At 39.2% G+C, this 21,211-nt stretch overlaps 1 protein-coding gene across 6 annotated transcripts in view; it reads left to right on the forward strand.

Moving 5' to 3' along the window:
• The first annotated feature begins 1,913 nt into the window (after window positions 1–1,913).
• The window catches only part of LOC143039743 (uncharacterized), a 44,177-nt gene continuing 24,879 nt past the window's right edge, over window positions 1,914–21,211 (forward strand). For 2 of the 6 annotated variants that reach the window (XM_076209987.1, XM_076210004.1), the window contains exons 1-5: window positions 2,276–2,538; window positions 5,531–5,682; window positions 6,320–6,682; window positions 8,614–8,774; window positions 16,482–16,576. In XM_076209987.1, the coding sequence (XP_076066102.1) occupies window positions 5,590–5,682; window positions 6,320–6,682; window positions 8,614–8,774; window positions 16,482–16,576 (712 nt within the window). In that variant the 5' untranslated portion in view covers window positions 2,276–2,538; window positions 5,531–5,589. Of the gene's footprint in view, window positions 2,034–2,275; window positions 2,539–5,530; window positions 5,683–6,319; window positions 6,683–8,613; window positions 8,775–16,481; window positions 16,577–21,211 lie in introns of those variants that run through there. The other 4 variants (XM_076209992.1, XM_076209997.1, XM_076209999.1 and 1 more) reach the window with 4 other exon arrangements.

The following is a 21,211-nucleotide window of genomic DNA, read 5'->3' on the forward strand; positions in this document are numbered from 1 at the left end:
AAGAGGGAGAGACAGACAGACAGAGACAGCGTGGGGAAGACAGAGAGAGATAGATAGAGAGAAAGAGAGAGACAGAGAGAGAGAGAGAGAAATTCCCGACCGAACGTGCTGGAGGATACGCATGCGGCCGAAGGAATCCTGGCGCGTTTCTGTTTGAGGAGGAATTAAGAGAGAAATCACCAAGGAGGACTTAGGCGGGTGGGATGCCCAGTCCCATCACCGCGGCCTCAGACTTCTTCGTCTCCTCTGTCGTCGTCTCCCGCGACGGCTCAGAATCTCGTTGGGACTCGACGTTGCCTCGACGGCGGCGGCCTCGGTCCGCCGGAGGAAAGACGCGCACTCCGCGGTGGTGTTGTCGTCGAAAAACTGCCCTCAGCCCGAAGCTCCCGGTGGTCGGGTCAGAGCCTGGCTCGCGCGGACGTTGGGGAAGTCGGCAGCCCAGATGATGATGGGCGCTGTCCTGTCGTGTGGTCGTGGCGGGCGTAGTAGTCGTGGTGATAGACGTCGTCGTCGTCGTAGCAGGAATAGTAGTAGTAAATAGTAGTCGTACTGGTGGTCGTAGTAGCGTCTGTTGCTATTTCGTTTGTTGTTATTCTTGTGCCTGTCGTTTGTTCTTGCTTCTATATTTTGTGATCATTTTGTTGTCCTTTGCCCTTTTTTGCTCTTGTTGATGTGCTTGTTCTTGTGACTTTTGTTGACACACACATACATACATACATACATACATATATATATATATATATGTGTATATATATATGTACACACATGTATATATATATATATATATATATATATATATATATATATATATATATACATATGCACACATACAGTTTATATGGGTACATGTATTTTCTATTTATATTTTCCTTCGTTGCTTTGCTCCTGTACAGGTGGCTGTGAGTAGAGTATGCCTAGGAGGAAAATATCACAAAATGTACAATGGTAATTCTGCAAAAATTATGGTTTCGATTATTGTCAATTATGCAAAAACGCTCATTTTGCAAGGAGGCCGTAACATAAATAGAGCTTAAATGTTCGTATATGTGATTTTTTCACTGATTTGTTTCTGCACGGGCTGTGGCAAGGGAATGCCTCGGTTGGGGGCGGAGGGGGGGGGAAGGATAACGAAAATATACATAATGATTCTCAGCTTATGTTAGTGCTTTGGGAATGGAGGCGGAATTCACACAACACCGAGGACAAGACGACTGCGTTGTGGTATGCACATATGTCTTGCACCATTGTTCACCACTTCAAAGACACGGATATTCAGGGATGACCCGTTATCCAGGAGGAGCCAAGATAAGAGGAAATGAGGGAGGTGAATGGGAGTGGAGTATGTGGGGATGGAAATGGGTGGGAGTGTTTTTTTTTTTTTTTTTTTGCTACCTCCCTTGTAAGGGGGAAATAGCCATTGGTATATGTTTGTAAAAACATAGTACAATACGTAGATCTGCTGTTAGTAATTCATAGCTAACATAAACTCAGCTCTAAATCCAGCTATATTTTTCCTTACGTTATCAATCCCTTTCCAAAATGAATTATATATATAATTGTAACCCTGTCACTGCTTTGAATTGTCTTTTTATTCTGACTGCGTCAACTGAGTAATCAATGGAAGGAAACTGCTTAGGAAAAGGGGAAAGCAGATATGTAAGAAAAAGAATTCCGTCAAAATTCTTTATCGTTGATGTCATCTTGAATTACGAACACATGTGCGTCCTCATAGTAGTATCACAATTATCAACGTTAACAAATTTTTACTAATAACATCTGCCTACTTAACGCATATTGTCATAGATGTAGTAATACTATATTTACGTTCACATGACAAAGCATGCGCATATGGTGTGCATATAAGAATAATTTCAGTGTTGCTTATAATACATGACGTAATGTGTAAAAGTGGGTAAATGTTAGGAACAACTTGTACTCGAAGATCATGTCCGATTACGGTGGTGTAATTTTTGGCATGTGCAATGTTTTAGTGTTTTTTTCCGAATTTTGTTGCATTTTGGTAACTATATAGTGTATGGCTATGTATACAGCTATCATATAATATTTTGTTACATGATTACATCTAAACCATGAAGTACTAGCAGATAGGATTCACACATTTATTAATTTCGGACACTATGTGCACCATGTTTGTTTTCGTGCATTTTATCGTATTTTGGATTAAAGAGTATTCAGCTTAAATTAAATTAAACTTTTTTATTATTTTATCAAATATTTCTTAATTCTATTTATTTTATAATAAAAGGAATACTAACAACTTTTAGTTCATATTTATAAATTGCGCATGCGCAATGTTACGTTCTTCCAAGTATCGTCTCTATCCAAATAATCGTCACATAATTGGAACTGTTTAAAAAAAAGTCTATAATATGACAACTTGTGGTGGATATGGGGACGTCTATTATTTAGGAAACCTTACAAATTGCCCGTTAAATCGGGAGCACTCAGAGTGTTAGAGAAACACTACACGATTTTGTCAACTGGGAAGGAGTATGAGGGGCTACAGTAAATTAATAGGTATGCCAATTACTAATAGACCAAGTTGTACCATATACAAACATAAACGTGTTGATTAAACTAAATGTTGCCTGTATGATTGGTGAGGCACAAAACTAAAGAAAAGAGTATTTTGCATAAGCCTGGTCTAACCTGATATGACCAAGCTTTTTTTTTTATGTGATCTCACGGGGCAGCTTGTAGGGACATCATTAAGCCTATAAGGATCAAATAGGTATATGATAAATGGAACAACAGAACGGCCTAATTACGATAACGGTATATAGAATGGCAGGAGTTTGTGGAAGTCAACAGTACTTTGCCTAATTTAACCTAACCTTCTGTCTTGAGGTTCAACTTATTTACTTAAATACATTTTTCACTTTCATTTTTATACATTTGAAATATATTTTCCGTGGTGTGGTTACATTAGGTAAGGTTAGATTCGCTACTGGGCAACACAAGTTTCACAATAAATATCCTTATATTTATAATCCTGGAATTTTACCTATCTAGGCGGTCTCACTAATTGCCGAACAAACCGAACAAAACCGATAAAAGCCGAACAAACCAACAAAACCCAAACAAGGACAGTTTTTGCTCAAATGCACACTTCTATATATATATGGTTGCATTATTTGAACTATTTTCTTTAAAATGTGTGATTTCCATGTAATATGATCAAAGAGAAGTTATGTTTTTATCCTCTGCAAAATTACCGAACACAGCTACGATTCGTCCAGCCCGCCGTCTATGATCACTGGTGGTATGGATCAAACTACACTCTTTTAAGTTTCTTACTGTTGTGTTATTAGTGTAATAGACTGCATATAGTTGAATTATTTCAACTATTTTCTTTAAAATGTGTGATTTTCATGTAATTTGACCAAAGAGAAGTTATGTTTTAGCCTCTGCAGTATGACGTAACACATTTTAAAGAAAATAGTTGAAATAATTCAACTATATACAGTATATTACACTAATATCACAATAGTAAGAAACTTAAAAGAGTGTAGTTTGATCCATACCACCAGTGATCATAGACGGCGGGCTGGGTCGAATCGTAGCTATGTTCGGTAATTTTGCAGAGGATAAAAACATAACTTCTCTTTGATCATATTACATGGAAATCACACATTTTAAAGAAAATAGTTCAAATAATACAACCATATATATATAGAAGTGTGCATTTGAGCAAAAACCGTCCTTGTTTGGGTTTTGTTGGTATGTTTGGCTTTTATCGGTTTTGTTCGGTTTGTTCGGCAATTAGTGAGACCCCCAATCTAGGTGATTATTTTTTGCTCTCCCACAAAGTCAAAGATCCGATATATTTGGTATTTTTTTAAAAGTGCACACCTATGCGGTATACTATTAGAAAATTAAATATTAATTTTATAAGTTATAATACATTAATGTAATAGATATTTTTCTTAGCAGAAATCAACATCAGAAAATGTTGCAAAAACCTATACAGAAACTAAAATTAATTCACTTTGACTCCTTTAGATGCCATCTTTGTTTTGATAGATTCGGAGGTCGGATACAACAACGACAACCCTGATGATCTCTAGAATTACAGGTACTGCATTACTAAATGCAGGTTATAGGTTAGGTTAGAGTAGACAAATTTATCATACTTTAATTTCTTTGGTCTCGGCCTCTACCAAAACAAAAATGGCATCTCAAGCAACCAAAGCAGCTACGTTTGTTCATTTATAGCTTTTAGCAACTTTTTCTTTCATTGATTTCTGGAGGATGGGATAGTTTTAGATACTTGGGTGCAAATGTGGCAGGAAAGGGAGGAGTGGAGATGGAGGTAGAATGTAGATTGAGAGAACAGAGTAAATGCCTTGGGGATTAAAAAGTGTAATGAGAAATAGACATTTGGGAATGGATGCTAAGAGGAGATTCTATGAAAGAGTGATTGTGCCAACAGCACTGTACAAAGCAGAAACATGGAACATAAGGAAGGAAGAAAGGAGGCGTTTGAATGTGTTTGAGATGAGGTGCCTGAGAAGTATGATAGGGGTAACTAGGTTAGATAGAGTGAGAAATGAGGAGGTTAGGGTGGAAAGGGAATTGGGAGATAGGGCTAATGAAAGAATGTTGGGCTGGTTTGGTCACATGGAAAGAATGAGTGAAGAAAGACTAGTAAAAGAGGTGTGTAAGGAGTGAACATGAGGGGGCGACCTAGGATGAGATGAATGGATAGGGTAAAAGGGCATTGAGAAAGAGGGGAATGTCTGTTGAAGAAGGATGGGAGAGGACAGAAGATAGGAATGAATGGAGAATGGTTGTATATGGATGATGCTGTGATCCATGAAGGGAAGTGGATATTACACTGAATTGGGAAGAAACTGTATTGTATAAATGTGTGACTGTTTCTGTGTCATTGGCTTGTAGTAAAAAGAGGAAGGGAGCATCTACCAACTCTACTTGTATGAAGAGGTGGAAGAAATATAATCAGAGTTGATTAGAGGGAGATCTTGAGCTCAGTTTGAAGACCAAGTGTTAGTGCTTTGGGGCTGCACCTCTCAATGGATGTGAGGATATTGACAGGTCTTGAAGATAGGTGGCAGTGAGATAACTTTTCTGTCCTTCTCATAGGACTATTTTGCACAGATATTTATCTTTGGTTCCTCATTAACATTTGCACCACAATTAATTATCTATCTATATACTTCAAGGTTTTTTTGCCCATTACAAGGGAGATAGCCAGGTCAAATGGACATACCTACTCCCACCCATTCCACTCTCCTCCACCACCCCTTCCTCTCATCTTAGCTTCTCATGAATAACAACAAATAACAAAAATACATAAAAGTGTAGCACATGTCATAGTACCCACAGAGCAGTCACTGGTGCAGTCTCTGGACTGTAATATAAGATGTATTTGCATTTTTATCTTTGTAATATGATTTTTTAGCCATTTCATTGTAGGGAAGCTTATTCTAAGCATTTCCTATTAATCTTATATGTAGCTTGGATGTGAAAACTTTTCTCCAATTTTCAGTCTTTCTTCAGCCTTGAAACTGTATGAGTAACAATTCCATAGGATAGAATTGGTCTGTTATGCCTCCAAAACGACGAAGTAATCTCAGCAGAGTTTCTAAAGAAGCACGAAGGGCTCGAGCAAGGAGAGCAGTAAAATTCAAGAAATATCAGGTTTGTAGAAAGTTTTTAACAAGTCATAAAGCTGTCTATTCCCCTCATTTATAATATGTATTGATAGTTTCATACATCTGTATTAATAGATGTAAAAATCTGTCTGTCCTGTTTGGGACCCTGTATCTCAGTCTATATTTGCTCAACATAGACATATTATACCTTTTTGGAATCAAGATGATCCTGGGATTGAAAATCTGCCCTTCATTTGGATCTTGAACTTCTAGCATTGGGATCAAGTCTGGATGAGGATTTGTTATGTGCTAACAGTTGAAAATTTAAATTTTAAAATAACTAAAATTTTTATTTAACTTACAAGTTTTTCATTTAAACTGAATTGAAAGTAATACCGGAAGTTTATGAATATGAAAATGCTTGCAATTCAGTTGATTTAAAACTTGATCCAAATAAGTGTGAGAGGTATCATATTTGTCAGGTGTTAAAGTTCCATGGAGTTTGTGAACTGAAGTGCACAGAAAGAAATATTGAAGAACTCAAACTTTCGGCCCAAATCAGACTTTCAACCAGATCGGACTTTTGGCCGGATCATACTTTCGGCCTGAATCAGAGTTAAAGTGAGGATTTGAAGTTCCGTGGAGTGAAGTGAGGAATCTAATTTTATTTCTTCTTATTGTAGAAAATGCCTTGGAAAAGTGCAAAGACCAGAGCTCTCAGGAAAAGGGAAAGAAGAGCTGAAGAGACTGAAGATGAGGCACGAGCAAGGAGAGATGCAGATGCAGCAAGGAAGAGAAGGTCAAGAGCTGCAAATAACAGTAAGGCTTTATCGAGGAGAGAAGCAGATGCGGCAAGGAAGAGAAGATTAAGAGCTGCAAAAGATGATAGTAAGACTTTATCAAGAAGAGAATCAGATGCAGCAAGGAAGAGAAGATCTAGAGCTGCAGAAGATCAAAGTCAGATTTTATCAAGGAGAGAGGCAGATGCTGCAAATCATAGAAGAGCAAGATCTTTGGAAACACCTGATCAAAGACATGCCAGCCAGGTTAGTGATGATCACAGTCATGCGTAAAGGAGTGCAGCTTCTTTTTTGAGCCTGTTCAAGATGGCTGTTCAATGCAACTGTGACAGTGACTATCCAACTCATACCAAGATATCTATTGGATCAATGACCATTCAGTGTGAGCAATGTAGTGTTCCTTATCCATCCCATCTTTTCGTACCATATATATATATATATATGTATACACACACATACAGTATATATATATATGTGTGTGTGTGTGAGTGTACAATTGAAGCTTGACTATCAAATACCTCATTTAATGAACAAATTGGTTATTGACCAACTCTTGTGAAATTTTTTTGTCTTGGTTAACAAATTGTACTTTGGGGTACGAATGTACACATACTTGTACACAAATACAATCTCACCAGCTCAGTAGTGTATTGGCGTGTTTGCCGTATTTGTTTCAGTTTGCAAAGATTTCAATTTAAGAACAGAGTCATGGAAAGGTTAAGTTTGTTATTTAAGGATTCGCTGTATATATATATGTATATATATATATATATATATATATATATATATATATATATATATATATATATATATATATATATATATATATATATACAGTATAGTTGTAGGGGGGTGTATAAAACTGGAAAATACAAAATTTTTCAACAAAAATATTGTAGAAGAAAAGTGTCTTGGATTTTTTTTTTTTTTCTTATAAAATTGTCTGTGGAAACAATTCTGGGTTGGGGGGGGAATGGAAGAGATATAAGAAAAGAGCTTTGAAAATGATGAGAGCTGGTAAGGCACCTGGGTTGGATGGGTGTCATGCAGAGTAGCTAGAAAAAGTGGACTGGCTAGTGAAGTTGTTTAATGTGTGTCTAAAGGAGGGGAAGAGTGTCAGAGGACTGGAGGAGTGCCTGAATAGCTGCTTTATAAAGGAAAAGGGGACAAATGTGATTGTAGTAGTTTTAGAGGGATCAGTTTATTGAGTGTAGTTGGAGGGCTTTAATTGAAAAGATTAGGGGAGAAACGGAGGGAATAAATTGAGGAACAGCAATGTTGGTTTAGGATGGATTAGTTGTTGTAGTAAGGCAGATTTGTGAGGAAGTTTTGGCAAAAGGTAAGGATTTTTTGGGCCTTTATGGATTTGGAGAAGGTTTAAAATATGTCCAGGTTGTCAATTGGAAACAAAATCTCATTGATATTGTTGACCCCAGTGAGTCTTTGAATTAACTTTCTCTGGATACTACTGTAATGCCTTTTTACAAACTGACATTGAAGAAAGGAGTTCCAGTTATGCTTTTTAGAAATCAGGATCTTTCAAAGCTATGCAGTGGAACAAGTCAGGCAAATGCATCCATGTCTTGGAATCAGCAATCCTTACTGGACAAAGAAAGGGAGAAGTGTGTTTATTCCAAGAATTCCACTGATTACAGCAGACTTGCCCTTTGAATTCAAGAGACTTCAATTTCCAGTAAGAGATAGTTTTAGGATGTCAACAAGAGTCAAGGACAATCACTGAAAAATTTTGGATTTCACCTCATGCAGCAGCACTGTTTTTCCCATGGTCATGTCTATGTTGGTTGTCTCAGAGTTGGAAATGGCAACACTCTTCATACTCACACCAAATGATCAAGAATATTGTTTTTCCTGCTACTTTACAGTGATCTCCAAATGTCACAGTACTAAAAAAAATTCTACAGTTGTGATACTCTGATATAAATCTGAGATGGTAGGGTACCAATAAATACTTTGTTATTAGAGCTCTGTTTAGTTTTGGCCCAATTAGTCCTCCATAAGAGCTAGCTTAAAAGTCTGCACAGTATGGCTTTAAGCAAATTATAGATATCAGGTTAATGATAAGATTTTTAGCAACCACTTTATATTCCAAACATTATTATGCATCAGTTGGTGTTAAGTTGCAGTTTTTATGCAGTATATTCCTTATTTTTTTACAGGCCAAATTGCAAAGGATGCAGATAAAACAGGCCACTAGCTTAGAGCAAGAAACTGAAGAACACTGTGATATTATTGAAGAAGACATTCACAATGGAAGGCAGCATTGTCGTTGGGAAACTTTCTGTCAACACCAGTCCAGACTTGAGGAAATGCATACCAGGTATTTGAATTTATGGGTCTTATTGCTAATGTGACTGCAGGACCCATGCATCATTTTTTTAACCTGAGTTTGCTCTAATTTGCAGTGCTGAGAATGTGAGGACATAATGCTATGAATTAGATGTTGCACTGTAAAACTTGGGTTGTGAAGAATCACTCCTAAGCAACACTATTTCTTCTTTAAGTTTAGTATAAACACCATGAGAAATAAGGGAATATTTAGACAGGTTGATATATGTTACTGTTGGATCTAAAAAATCAGGACTGATGATTTGTAATGGTCAGACTTAGAATTCTAGTTTTGGTAGCCATTCACTTTTTCATTACAGTAGAACTCAATTCTCAAATGTCTCACAAATCAGTTCTCATCCAAAAACATTGAGAAGGTTTTGCTCTGGTAGTCAACCAAAATATCAGTTCTTAACCAACCTGAACAAAGCTGAGGGGCAAAATTCAATTTTTTTTTGAAAAATGTTGCCCTGATGACAAAGTTGTATCCAGCAGATCATTGAACACTTTCAGTCCTCAACCAAATCGATTCTGGAGCAGTTTTCTAAAAAGGTTTGTGTTCAAGAACCAAGGTTCTATTGTATATATTATTTATTACCTTCAATTAATTTTTTATATCAAATTGGGGATTTGCATTATAGTAAATGATGTGAGTTTCTTGTTGAACTTGTTGAACTGAACTAATGTCTCCCCTCATGAACAGAGGCCTAAGGCAAGTGTAAATATGTTTTGGGAAATTTGATTAACCCTTTCTGTACTGGATAATACTTATCTTTTTGTTCTTTTTGTCTTGAGGCTATTTTATTCCGTTCTGTGCCCGACTTGTGTTGGTGAAGAGATTATTATAATGTAGCCAGTTATTATGGGAGTTCAGTTGATATTAGAAATACATTAAGTGTAATTCATGTTCCATTTGCTTTTATATGTTATAATTTGACATTCATTATAGCCAAGTATATTCTGAATGCAGCATGAGAAGAGAACTAGGAAACTTTTGTTGCCATCCAGTTTCTATCGGTTGAAAGAGTTGTGGGGGAGATTGAAACAATCATATAAAAGTTCAGCAAAAAAAAAACATTCCAAGAGGCCACCTGAGAAAATACATACATACATATACCAAGGCTTTTTCCCCCTTACAAGGGAGGTAGCCAAAAAAGAAAAGGCATAAAATCATTCCCACCCATTCCATCCCTGAATACACTCCACACCCCTCCACCCTCCCTCTCATCTTAGCACCTCCTGGATGACGGGTCATCCCTGCACCTTGTCCACTGCCCTGTGTCAGAAGCAGTGTCGCAAGACAAAGCACATCCACAGCAAGGCCGCTTCATTAAATCGGCGACCACCCTCTCTCCATCCCCCCATGCATAAAAGGAGAAGACGGGGAGAAATCCCTTTTGGGCTGCATCAAATTTTGCTCACACATACTACCTCACCCCCCCATCCCCCAGCCCATTCCACCTCATGCATCACAACATCATCCATATACAACCATTCTCCATTCACCCCTATCTTCTGTCCTCTCCCGTCCTTCCTCAACAGACATTCCCCTCTTCCCCAAAGCCCCCTTCACCCCATTCATCCACCACATCCCAGGACATCCCCTCACGTTCGCTCCCTCCACATCTGCCTTCCATACCTCTTTTACTAGTCTTTCTTCACTCATTCTTTCCATGTGTCCAAACCATCCTAATACTCTTTCATCAACCCTATCTCCCAACTCTCTTTCCACCCCTGTTCTCCTCCTCATCTCCTCATTTCTCACTCTATCTAGCCTAGTAACCTCCATCATACTTCTCAGACACCTCATCTCAAACACATTCAAACTCCTTCTCTCTTCCTCTCTTATGTTCCATGTTTCTGCCCTATACAGTGCTGTTGGCACAATCACTCCTTCATACAGTCTCCTCTTAGCATCCATTCCCAAATATCTATTCCTCATTACACTTTTTATTCCACCAAGGCATTTACTCGCTTCTCTCAATCTACATTCTACCTTCACCTCCACTCCGCCTTTTCCTGCCACATTTGCACCCAAGTATCTAAAACTATCCACTTCCTCCAGTCGCTCTCCCTTAACCCCTTTCATACGGTGACGCCTACATAGGCGTCATGAGGAGCAAGTGGGTACGTGAGGGTGCTGACATCGGCGTCTTGATTATATTTATTGTAGTCATACCTGCGTGACCTCCATACTCTGTAAACTGGCTTCATCATATTTTCTATGGTTATCAAAATTCATGGGTGAAAGAGAACGAGCGATAGAGCAGTGACTTTATTTTTTATAATGTATTATGACAACATCACACGTCTGGCAGCTAATGCTGCCAGACGTGCGATGTGGCCCGTAGTGAAGGGGTTAATGCTCACTTCCAGTCTGCTGCCACTTTCACCCCTTGAACATCTCATCACCTTACTTTTACCCACATTTATCATCAGCTTTCTTCAATCACACACTCTCACACACTCTCCCAAATGCTGTCACCAACTTCCTCAATCCCTCCTCTGATCCTGCCACAAGTGCAATGTCGTCTGCAAACAACAGCTGGCTCACCTCCCACTTTTCTCCATTTTCTTTAACCATCTCCAATCCCTGACCCACCACCCTTACATTTACCTCTCACACTACCCCATCCATGTACAAATTGAACAGCCAGGGTGACATAACGCATCCCTGACGAAGTCCCATCTTTACCTCGAACCACTCACTCTCTCCATTTCCAATCCTGACACAAGCTCTAATACTCTCATAAAAACTCTTGACAGCTCCTAGAACCCTCCTCCTATCTCGTATATCTGCAAAACATCCTACAGTGCCTTTCTGTCTACCCTGTCATAAGCCTTTTCCAGATCCATAAAAGCCCAAAAAACATCCTTCCCCTTTCCTATAGCTTTCTCACATATCTGTCTTACCACAAAAATCTGATCTACACAACCTCTACCTGTCCTAAATCCACACTGTTCCTCACCAATTACTCCCTCTCTTCCTCTCCTAATCCTCTCAATCAAGATCCTCCCATAAACCTTCCCAACTACACTTAACAAGCTAATCCCTCTAAAACTACTACATTCACACTTGTCCCCTTTTGCCTTGTAAAGTGGAACTATACAGGCACTCCTCCAGTCCTCCAGCACTCTACCCTCTTAAATAACCTCACCAGCCAGTCCACCATCACTGTACCTCCCTTTTTTAGACACTCTTAACAACTGCCTTCTCTTCATCCTTCCTTATTTCTCCTCTATTTTCCCAACTCATCACAGTCATTTTCTTAGCATTTTCCACTGCAGCTATCTTTCCCTCCCTATCCTCCTTCACATTTAGCAACTCCCTAAAATATTCTGCCTATCTTCCTCTTACTGCTTTCTCTTCCATTATCATCTCTCCATCTGCACTTTTTACTTTTTTTCTCCACTTGATTTGCCTCCTCTTCCTCTCTTAATTTCTTTCCAAAATATCTTTTTATTACTTTCAAAATTTTCTGTCATACACTCACCTCATTTCACATCTGCTCTCCTCTTTGCCTCTTTTACCTTTTGCTTTACTTCTCTTTTCTTTTCATTGTACCTCTCATATGAGTCCCTTGTCCTATTTATAACCAATCTGTGAAAGCTCGCTTCTTCTCTTGTACAACCTTCTTTGTTTCCTCATCCCACCATTCACTACCCTTCCTTCTATTTCCTCCTGTCCTTCTTGTTCCACACACCATCTTTGCACACTTTGTGACTCCCTCCTTGAACCATCCCCATTCCTCCTCCACACCTAGCTCTACTCTATCCTTCACTCCCTCCCACTCCTCCTTCAGCTTCTTCCTTTACTCCTCCTTTTCCTTTTCATTTAAAGAGTTCACTCTAAGCACCTCCCTACCTTTTTTGTCCTTTTCCTCTTTCTCCATCTATCCTCCACTCTCAACTTACCTTCCATCAAAAAATGATCTGATATTCCCCCACCCTCTCCCCTTAGCACATGTACATCCTTAACTCTTCCTATCATACTCCTATCTACCACTACATAATCCATTAACGCTCTATCTACCACCCTTCCATCTACCACCCTCTCCCATGTGTACTTATACTTGACTTTCTTCCAAAACACTGTATTTGCTGTCATCAACTCTTTCTAGACACATCTCCACCATCAACTCTCCACAAACATAAAAAACAAATGCACACCTAGACTTAACGCACTTAAGTCAATCACAGGAACAACATTTGGACAAAACAAAGAAACTAATATAACAATATACAAACAATGCATACGCTCAGTGATGAATTATGCGAGTCCTGCATGGGCTCCTAATCTCAGTGAGACACACCACAACACCCTTCAAATCATACAAAACAAAGCCCTAAAAATAATTACAGGCTGCACAAATACATCACCTACAGACCATTTACACCATGAAACAAAAGTCCTCAAAGTCAAGGACCACCTCGACATGAGAGGCACACAAACACTTGCTGCAGCCACCACAAACACATCACACCCGCTACACTACATAGCAGAACACCCACACACACCAAGAAACATTAAAACTACACCCAAAGACCTTTATTACGCACAGATACTCTCTTCTCTTCCTCCACAACCACCAAATACCAGCCTCCGGAAACATATTCATAATCATATCACTCACCGCTCCATTAACACACTGAAAGACAACACACTGCTGCATGCCAGACCCCCTGATATCCACCCTTCTGAATCCTCTCTCCCACGAAAGGACAGAGTCCACTTGGCCAGACTGCGATGCGGTCACCACCCAGCACTTCTAAGCTACCAGAAGAGGCTGGACGACCGTGTTGTGAACAGCTGCCCAGGATGTAACACTTCACCCCATACCATACAACACATAATGGAAGACTGCATTATACACAATCATGCACGCAAACAACACAACATACACTCTATAAAGGATTTGTGGGAAAACCCAGTTTCGGCTGTGGCCTTCCTTGGGGAGACGGGACTGCTCGGACAGACAGTCTAGGGAACGACAACAACAACAACAACAACAACTCTCCACTATGATTCTTTCCTGGAACTCCACATTTCCCAACCACTCCATCAATTGGATCATTTCCTACCCTAGTATTAAGGTCTCCCAGTACTATTACATTGACATTTCTCCCTAATCCCTCTATGCACTCATTTAAATCTATCCAAAAAGCCTCCCTTTCTTCTACACTCTTCTCACTACCAGGCCCATATGCACTTACAAAAACCCACATCTCCTTTCCCAGTTTCACCTTCATCCACATTATCCTTGAGGAAACCTCCTTCCACTCCACTACACGTTTACCTATCTCTTCACTTACTAGTATAGCCACCCCTTCCCTCCCTTGCCCTCTCTTCACTCCTGATAACCTCCCACTTACACTCCCAAACTTACACTCACCCTTCCCTTTCAACTTAGTTTCACTCAAAGCCAACACATCCATCTTTCTTCTCACAAACTTTCTATCTATCTCTTCCCTTTTACTCTCATCTGTACCACATCCACGCTCATTAAAAGACCCAAACCTTAGGGTGCTGGTCGGAAAACTCCTAAACCCTCTTATGCCTTTACTTTTTTTTAGGAATGTCCCCTGTGGAGCTACAGGGAGAAGGATGCCTGGTCCCAATCCCTGTCCCCTTTTTCTCGCCTCTTACGATCCAAGTGGAAATACTTGATGGCAGTATTCTTTTCCCCCACCACAGGGTAGGTAGGCGAAAAAGGAAATGAATATTCAGAGAAATTGTACAGGACAGTAACAAGGGGTTGGGGGACAGCATAACAGAGGGACAGTTGTAGTATAAAAGTGTCATAATTTCTCTATGAACAGAGTTTTCCTCTATCACAGACAAAATGATGTGTGGCTCTGGTCTGTAGGGGCACCCCATATAGATCCTAAAGTATCAACTGCATGCTACTTTACCACAATAACATGCAGCCAATACAACTCCAGCTATACATCAGAAAGACACCCAAATATAAAGAAAAAGAGGATCAACTAAAAAAGTCAATTTAAACTTTGAACAATAGAAAAACTTCTTCAACAACTAAATGATGATGATGATATGGTTTAATGTCACAAACTCCCCTCTATTGGAAGGCTAGGATGGTGCCCCTCATAGAGGGCTTTGCAGCATGGAATATGATAAACCATGCCAATGGTTCAACTTTGCCGATGGCAGGGTTTGAACCGCCATCCCCTTGACCTTCGCCACATGTAATGTTGCCCTAACCCGCTCAGCCAGTGAGCTTCCTAAATAAAGATATAAAAAATTAAATAAACAACAAAAAGAAAGAAAACTAGGAAAACACTAAAAACACTGTACATGGAAAAAAAGCTTACAAATATGTAAATGTATTCTATTAATAATGATAAGATTAACCCAACCCCCACCCATAATGATGATGATGATGATATGTTTTAACATCACAAACTGCTCCCATCGGAAGGCTAGGACGGTGCCCTTTTCAGAGGACTTTGTAGCGTGGAATCTAATGAACCATGCCTTTGGTTCAACTTTGAAGAAATATCCAGTTGTAAAATTGAATAACCAACACCTATTTGTAAAGAACTCTTAAAAATCTAGGCATGACTGTTGATACACTTGCCCTTCAGCCCATACATCAAGGACTTAACAGTGAAATTCAAAAGGAAAATAAACATACTAGGATCAGAAATAAACACTGGTTTTGGTTGTGAGAAATAATTTCTAATGACAATCTACAAACCATTCCTAGGAACCTCATTTGAACCTGTCTTCATGATATGGTTCTTACCAACAATCAAGAGAGATGAGACCCTTCAAATTGTACAAAACAAACCATTAAGAATAGCAGGGTGCACCAAAAATCATCCTGGTAGATCATCTGCACATTCAAACCAAAATCCTCTCCCATAGCAGAGCACATGAAAATGATAGGTACAGTTTTATTAGTAGAGAGTCCTAAATCCCCTGGCATCCATCCCATTACATAACACAAGCTCAATCAACTCCTGACAAGGGGGGGGAGGTTATTACTTGCACATCTACAGCAATTGACATTAGTTTACCCTAATCTACAACAATCTATCAAGGGCCCAGTGCAGCACATATATACATACATACGTATACCAAAGGCTCTTTCCCCTTTACAAGGGAGGTAGTCAAAGGCATAAATCCACTCCTACCCATTTCATCCCCACATACTCCACTCCCATTCTCCAACCCTCCCTCCCTCTTTTCGTGGCTCCTCCTGGATGACAGGTTGTCCTTGCATCTTGCCCATTGCCCTAGGTCAAAAGTAATGCAAAAACACATATATACAAAAAAACACACACACACTTAGTTCACAAAACGAAGACTTGAGACTGAATTCCTTACTTCACTAAACTCCTCCAGACATCAGCCCTACATAGAAATCCCTCCCATGAGAAGTAGGGATCACACTAATACATTTATATTCAAGCCACCATCTAGCTTGAAAACAATACGAACACGAATAAACTCAGAGGCAAATTGCCATAGATGCAATCACCACACAAAATATATTTTCATTGGTGTACTGTGACCATACCTAGACAACAATATAATATGACTTATAGGCCAATCCAGCGGCTGTTGCCAGTTACCTGGAGCTGTGGGCCTCCAGCAAGACAGATCTGGGGCAATGGATTCATTGACTGTTGCTGTCATGCAATATGAATTGAGTCCTTGTACTCATTTTTACAGATCCAGATCATTGCCAGGTAGCGAGTGCTTTGAGGAGTCGGGCAGTTGTCATTCATTGCATACTTTTGGCATAGAGGAGGAAGGTAAAGAGAAAGGTAAGAACAAGCCTATGGGAAAGGGCTCTTACAGTTTCAAAATTATTGAAAAGGAAAGTATATTGGTAAATATAGTTGGTCTTAAGTCACTGAAAATCAGCAGCTAGGATCACTAGGGGAAATATATTTTGTCATTGATTTTCAATTGTTGGTTCAGCAGATTTTGTAAAGATTTTTTTTTCTTTTTGCACTAAGCTTCATGGATGGGTAGGATGAGAGGGTCATTGGATGCAAGAGGAATGTCTGTTGAACAGAGGGGGGGGGACAAAGCAAAAGATATGTGTGATTGAAGAGTGATTGTAAATGGATGAAGAAATGATGTGACCTGAAGGGATTTATTTTCATTGACTGTATATTTCTCCAGTGGATAAGGGCTTAAATGAAATGGTGGGGGTAAACCAGCTTTAGCTGCTGAGTCCTGTTACGAAAGTGCTGTGCCTTGCTGCATTACCTTAGACCCAAAGATCCTTCATCCTTAAGGAGCTAAGATGAGAGGGAAATAAATTTTATTTTATATTATTTATTTGTTCTTAATGAGTATGGGGTGAGGATTGGGTAGATGTGTGCTTTGACCTGGTCATCCTTCTATAAAGGGAAAGGACCTTTTGGTATATGTAAGTATAAACTTCATTTTTCCATTTTTTTATGTCTTAATTTGAAGTTGATAACATGGGTTTTGAGAGGCTGAAATTTATGCATGAACCCATAATATCATAATATTAGTGGCACCCAAATTGGTTTTTAAATCAACAAAGAACAAAAACAACATTGTTTTTTTCCTCCAACTCTAAGCTATATATATATATATATATATATATGTATATATATATATATATATATATATATGTATATATATATATATATATATATATATATATATACATATATATATATATACCGGTACATACATATACCAAGGCTTTTTCCCCCTTCCAAGGGAGGTAGCCAAAAAGGGGAAGGCATAAAAACACTCCCACCCATTTCATCTCTAAATACACTCCACACCCCTCCCACCCTCCCTCTCATCTGAGCACCTCCTGGATGACGGGTCATCCCTGCACCCTGCCCACCGCCCTGGGTCAGAAGCAGTGTCGCAAGACACAGCACATCCACAGCAAGGCCGCTTCATTTAATCGGCGACCCCCCCTCTCCGTCCCCCCTTGCATATAAGGAGAGGACGGGGAGAAATCCCTTCGGGCTGCGTCAAAATTTACTCACACATACTACCCCACCCCCCACCCCCCTGCCCATTCCTCCTCATGCAATCACAACATCATCCATATACAACCATTCTCCACTCACCTCTGTCTTCCGTCCTCTCCCTTCCTTCCTCAACAGACATTCCCCTCTTCCCCAAAGCCCCCTTCACCCCATCCATCCACCTCATCCTAGGACGTCCCCTCATGTTCACTTCCTCCACATCTGCCTTCCATACCTCTTTTACTAGTCTTTCTTCACTCATTCTTTCCATGTGTCCAAACCATCCTAATATTCTTTCATCAACCCTATCTCCCAAATCCTTTTTCACCCCTGTTCTCCTCCTCACCTCCTTATTTCTCACTCTATCCAGCCTAGTAACCCCCACCATACTTCTCAGACACCTCATCTCAAACACATTCAAACTCCTCTCTTCTTCTCTTATGTTCCACGTTTCTGCCCCATACAGTGCTGTTGGCACAATCACTCCTTCATACAGTCTCCTCTTCGCATCCATTCCCAAATGTCTATTCCTCATTACACTCTTTAATCCACCAAGGCATTTACTCGCTTCTCTCAATCTACATTCTACCTCCACCTTCACTCCACCTTTTCCTGCTACACTTGCACCCAAGTATCTAAAACTATCCACTTCCTCCAGTCACTCTCCCTTAATGTTCACTTCCAGTCTACTGCCACTTTCACCCCTTGCACATCTCATCACCTTACTTTTACCCACATTTATCTTTAGCTTTCTTCTATCACATACTCTCCCAAACTCTGCCACCAGCTTTCTCAACCCCTCCTCTGACCTTGCCACAAGCGCAGTGTCGTCCCCAAACAACAGCTGGCTCACCTCCCACTTTTCTCCATTTTCTTTAACCATCTCCAATCCCTGACCCACTACCCTAGCATTCACCTCTCGCACCACCCCATCCATGTATAAGTTGAACAGCCAGGGCGACATAACGCATCCTTGACGAAGTCCCACCTTTACTTCAAACCACTCACTCTCTCCATTTCCAATCCTGACACAAGCTCTACTACTCTCATAAAAACTCTTGACAGCTCCCAAAAGCTTTCCTCCTATCCCATGAATATATATATATATATATATATATATATATATATATATATATATATATATATATTATATATATATATATATATATATATATATATATATATATATCCATCCTTCACTCATATGTTTCCCTGTTAAAAAGATTCTTACCTCCTATGAATGAAGGTCCATCTCTATCCACCCACTACCCATAGTTTGGGCCACATGTTACTCATGCAAGATATGTTGTGCTGCTGTCAGGATAGGGTGAGAGTTAGGTAGTTGAGGTGTTCCATTAGGATATAATGTCATAGGACAAAATGTCGCAATGGGATATAATGACAGTGGACAAAAGATCACGATGGGAAGTAATGATAAAGGAGAACAAAATATCACGATAGGATGTAATGATAATGGAGGAGAAAATATCACGGTAGGATATAATGTCATTGAAGGCCAAAATGTAATTTTAGGAAGGGATACCGGACAGAATGTCAATGAAGGCCAAAATATCATGATAGGATGTAATATCGCTAGAGGACGAAATGACACATTAGGATGTAATGTCTTAGGACAAAATGTCACAATGGGATGTAATGACAGTGGAGGACAAAAGATCACAATGGGAAATAATGATAGTGGAGAACAAAATATCACGATAGGATGTAATGATAATGGAGGAGAAAATATCACGGTAGGTTATAATGTCAGTGAAGAACAAAATATAATTTTAGGAAGAGATACCGGACAGAATGTCAATGAAGGCCAAAATATCAAGATAGGATGTAATGACAGTGGAAGACAAAAGATCACGATGGGATGTAATTATAGTGGAGGAAAAAATATCACGGTAGGATATAATGTCACTGGAGGACAAAATATAATTTTAGAAAGGGATGCCGGACATAATGTCACTGAACGACGGGAGGCCGGCGTGAATCACGGTGACGTAGGGGGACAAAATGTACAAAATAGATCGGATGACCGTAATCGACCAGATGTCCGTGATGGGGGAAATGTTAATTTTGATAGGAGAAATGTTAATGAGGCATTGAATGTCAATGAAGGACCAAATAATAATAATATAGAGCAAGGCATAAATAAAAAACAAAATTATAATATAAGACATGATATTGAAACTCAAAATGTGTCAAAAAGAAATAATCAGGAGTTTCTTAAAACTATGTACTTTAATGCTCGTAGTATTAGGAACAAATTTCAAGAAATACAGGCGTATGTCAAAAGCGAAAATCTCGATATGATAGGAATAACTGAGACATGGTTAAATGGTACAGAGTTCGAAGCTGAATTTAATATTGCGGGATTTAAACACTTTCATCAGGATAGAAACCACAAGAAAGGTGGGGGTGTTCTATTGTACGTTAAAAACAATGTTCATGCTTGTGTTTTAGAGAAAGTGAAACAGGATGCATATGACAGTTTGTGGGTTGAGTTAACCCAAACAAATGGACAAAAAATGAATATAGGTGTAATATATAGGCCAAAGACATTATCATTAGCAGACGACAAACTGTTATTTCAAGAACTGTCTAGTTTCTGCAACCGGGATTTATTGATAATGGGTGATTTCAATTTTACTGACATTGATTGGATGACCCTTGAACATGGCCATATAGGTAGTCGCTTGATTGATTTTCTTGGTGACAATTACTTAATTCAGCATGTAAAAGAGCCCACAAGATATGGAAACATACTCGATTTATTGATCACTAGCCGCGAAAGCATGGCAACTGATGTAGAAGTCGGTGAATCTGTTGCAAATAGCGATCACAACTTAGTCAGATTCAAACTCCTAAACAATTTTAGAATAGATACTTGTGCTTCTAAAATACCCGATTTCAGTAAAGCTCAGTTCATAGAACTACGTCAGGAGCTTCAGCTTACAGATTGGGAGGAAAAATTAAACGAAAGGCCTGTAGATCAGATGTGGGAAATATTTCAAAATACGCTCACTAAGATGATTCAAACTTACATTCCTTTTAAGGACAGACGTCCCCCAAATCAGGCTCGCCCAAAGTGGCTCGACAAAGAAACTGAAAAAAGTATTGCTAAAAAGAGACAGGCTTATAAGAAATATAAGTGCTCGGGTGCATCTAATGACTATGAAAGTTATGTATCAATACAGAGAGATTTAAAAAAGACAATAAGAAAAAGAAAACGACAATACGAAATGAACATCGCTGAGAAATCCAAAGAGAATCCCAAAGAATTCTATAGTTACATTAGAGATAAAAAGGTTGTTAGGAATCACATTGGTCCACTATTATCTGCTGACGGTCAACTTGAATATTCAAATGAAGGAACGTGTAATCTCTTAAACAATTATTTTAGCTCGGTATTCGTAAACGAAACAC

The sequence above is a fragment of the Oratosquilla oratoria genome, chromosome 2 (assembly GCF_046742065.1).
Source record: "Oratosquilla oratoria isolate Oo_2021 chromosome 2, ASM4674206v1, whole genome shotgun sequence".
Lineage (NCBI taxonomy): Eukaryota > Metazoa > Arthropoda > Malacostraca > Stomatopoda > Squillidae > Oratosquilla > Oratosquilla oratoria.